We start from the raw sequence: 2,849 nt of genomic DNA, 5'->3' as shown, positions 1-2,849 counted from the left end.
TCAATGGATTATCGTAGCTTTATTTAGAAATTTCAGTTTTGTTTTTAAAGCAAAATTTTAGACTGATCAAATCGTACTTAAAGTTCAATCAAAACTCTCATAGATTTTCCGCTGTCTTCGATTACGTCGAATAACTATGAGAATTCCTAGCAACAAGCAAATAGCAGTTGTTAAGCCAACAGAGAGGCCTGCAATTGCACCTTTGGACATCCCCGAATCTTCATTTTCACTGACTACGTGATTACTGGAGAATTTCTTCATCAGGACAGCCATCTCTGTTGGTGCAGAATTCAGAGTTGTCCAAGTTGATTCATCGGGCTTTTTGGCTTTCGTTTCGGGATTTATAAGTTGGATCCAGGATTCCGAGTCATGGGAAATTATGTAATTTGCTGGTTCTGCTAAGCTTTCTGCTGGGATTCCAATAAACGGTGGAAGTTGCACTGTTGGAAATTTTAACTCGGACAGTTGACTAGTCCGTACACAGTATTGTATTTCACAGTTGTTGTCAACGGTGGCTAAGTGGTTGCTAAATCCTTTAGGACAAGATTTTGTGTATTTACCATCAACTAAAGGGTTTCCATGTTGACAACTGTAGAAACCCCCAAACGGTACGGCAGATTTGGCGCCAAGTTCATAATCATCACTGATGCAGACACGGATGTTAGAGGCAATTGTCATTGGGTTATAATACTGCGGGCATGATTTTGATTGTGTTACAAAGTTACTGGTTCTATCTGAGTACAATCCTCCAAAGAGAAACCCGCTGTTTTCTTGAACAGGTGTGTTTGGCTTTGCACGGCACCAGTATGATGTGTATGTTGCTAAGCCATAATAAGATTGATCATGGCAGCATGTGAAGAAGAGCCAACATTTATGACACTTGTGCTCATGCTGGGCTTTATCTGTTTTTCCTTTAAAAAGTACAACCTTTTCAAATTCAACTGGACACTTAAAATCCTGTGTTTGCGAATTTTTCGTCGTTATTTTGTCACATAGGTTTTCATTGTTAATTAAGGCACCCTTAAAGATACATTCTTGAAAAACTCCACCAAAACTGAGGTTCGTTAGAGGTGCATGACAGGTACCGTCATCCAAATTTGAAATTTTGCTGAAGTTCGGCGCATCTGGATTGGTGCATCCTGGATACGTGTTATGAAGGAAGTAGGACGAGATTGCACTTCGAACGCTCTGAACAATTTCTTCGACCAAACTTTCAGATAGTTCAGGAAGTGAAGCTGTAGAGATGACATAGTCTAGAGGAAACCCATTTCTATCGACCGCTACCAAATCATTTCCAATAGCAGTTGTCCATTTGCTAAGCGTGAAATTTTCAGGACTCAAGGGTGGACCACCATAAGCTCTTATATCCGAGTTTTTAATGCTCTTCATGTATTTTTCAATAGTAGTTTTGGAGTGTGAGTACTGCGTTTTAGTATTTATACTTGCAATTCCAAAAAAAGAGACGCTTGCTGCAAACCCGATCTGTACTTTATCTATTTCTGTATCCGAACGCAGAGAGGAATCTACTTGATCCACTTTGACAATGGACGCTCCAGCATCCACACTTGTAAGGACGTGAGTTCCAAAATCTCGAACCAGGAGTTCACTTTCATATTTTGTGGACAATTTTCGATTATGTTGAATATGATTGGCTATTTTCAGTAGACGTTTGCGAAAAGATCTATCTAACTGTAGATCGGGAAGAACTATGGCGGTATACCGGACGAATCGTGCTTGGACTTTTGTTGTGAATGATTTATCCTCCAGCTGATGTTTTTTAATGTGTTCATACTCAGTGGACAGACTTGCGGCAATTTTTATTCCTGCAATACTAGCTGAACCACCAACATTGATAGAAAACGCTGTATCTGATTCATATTGAGACCAGTGATCATACACCTTCGAGAAGATATTCAACTGACTCTTCTTGATAGGAATGGTTACAACACCGTCTGGAATGAGGTATTTTCTGTCCTCTGTTGTTTTGCATTTTGAATAATTAAAGTTGACCACAACTCCTCGATTTTCATTCACTAGATTGTCCCAACCAAAGCCAGGCAGGACCTCAAACATGAAATTCTCATTTCCATTCCCAATATTGCAAGCTTGGGGATCACCAACGCTGTAATTCTGTAATGATTCAGTGGAATGGAATAAAATAGCCACAACACACAAAGCCAACATGTTTCTCATATTGATATAACAAGACTGTTTAGCTTGGGAAGAATAAGGAATTAATATGCTAGGAAAGTCCATGAATTTGGTTTATCTTAAAACAAACTTACCTGACAGGAGGAAGTCATTGTCTTGCAAATAATTTTGCTTGTTTTCTTCCATTTGATACGGAAATGGGACCGTCTTTAATGTTAAAGATTTAATAGGGCTACTTGTTGAAACTAAATAGTTTTGTAGGCAACGAAGAAACCTGTGATCCACAATTTTTTTTTATTTGAAAATATGCATAGTGAATATATCAGTCCAAAGGATTTCTCTCACCACTTGAAAATTTATCAATTGATAATTCAAACGAAAGCAGTGCAATTAAAATGTTTACTGCAAGAAAATGTAAAGAAAATTATCCTTATAATCTCATAAGGTTAAAGAAAACTTGCTGATAAAGAACTTAGCTTCAACGAAATTCAGGAAATATTGATTTATTTTGAAATTCTTCTTTTCTTCCTCCTTTTTAGTTGTCTACAAATGGTTATTTAGGATTTATTATTATTATTTTTAAAATCCTGGTTTAATGGAAATTTATATAATTTCCAATATTGATTTTCAGCATTCATTCTTCCTTCATTGTAAGATATTTTTGATGTGCAAACTTTTAAAGAAAGCATGTCAAAGTA

The 2,849-nt window shown here is 37.0% G+C and overlaps 1 protein-coding gene across 1 annotated transcript; it reads right to left on the bottom strand.

Moving 5' to 3' along the window:
- LOC133187943 (macrophage-expressed gene 1 protein-like) lies at positions 1-2,184 on the bottom strand. Its single transcript, XM_061323339.1, has one exon. The coding sequence runs from the start codon at positions 2,182-2,184 to the stop codon at positions 85-87; it is 2,100 nt and encodes a 699-aa protein (XP_061179323.1). The 3' UTR covers positions 1-84.
- Between the last annotated feature and the right edge of the window lie 665 nt (positions 2,185-2,849).

The sequence above is a fragment of the Saccostrea echinata genome, unplaced genomic scaffold (genome assembly GCF_033153115.1).
Source record: "Saccostrea echinata isolate AGI-Se365-2 ecotype Australia unplaced genomic scaffold, CSIRO_AGI_Sech_v1 ptg000015l, whole genome shotgun sequence".
Classification (NCBI taxonomy): Eukaryota; Metazoa; Mollusca; class Bivalvia; order Ostreida; family Ostreidae; genus Saccostrea; species Saccostrea echinata.
Note: the sequence above shows the minus strand (reverse complement) of the source record. Positions and strands in the feature narration are given on the sequence as shown.

Coding starts and splice junctions, on each gene's coding strand:
- LOC133187943 (XM_061323339.1), bottom strand. CDS start 2,184: ATGTTGGCTTTGTGTGTTGTGGCTATTTTATTCCATTCCACTGAATCA.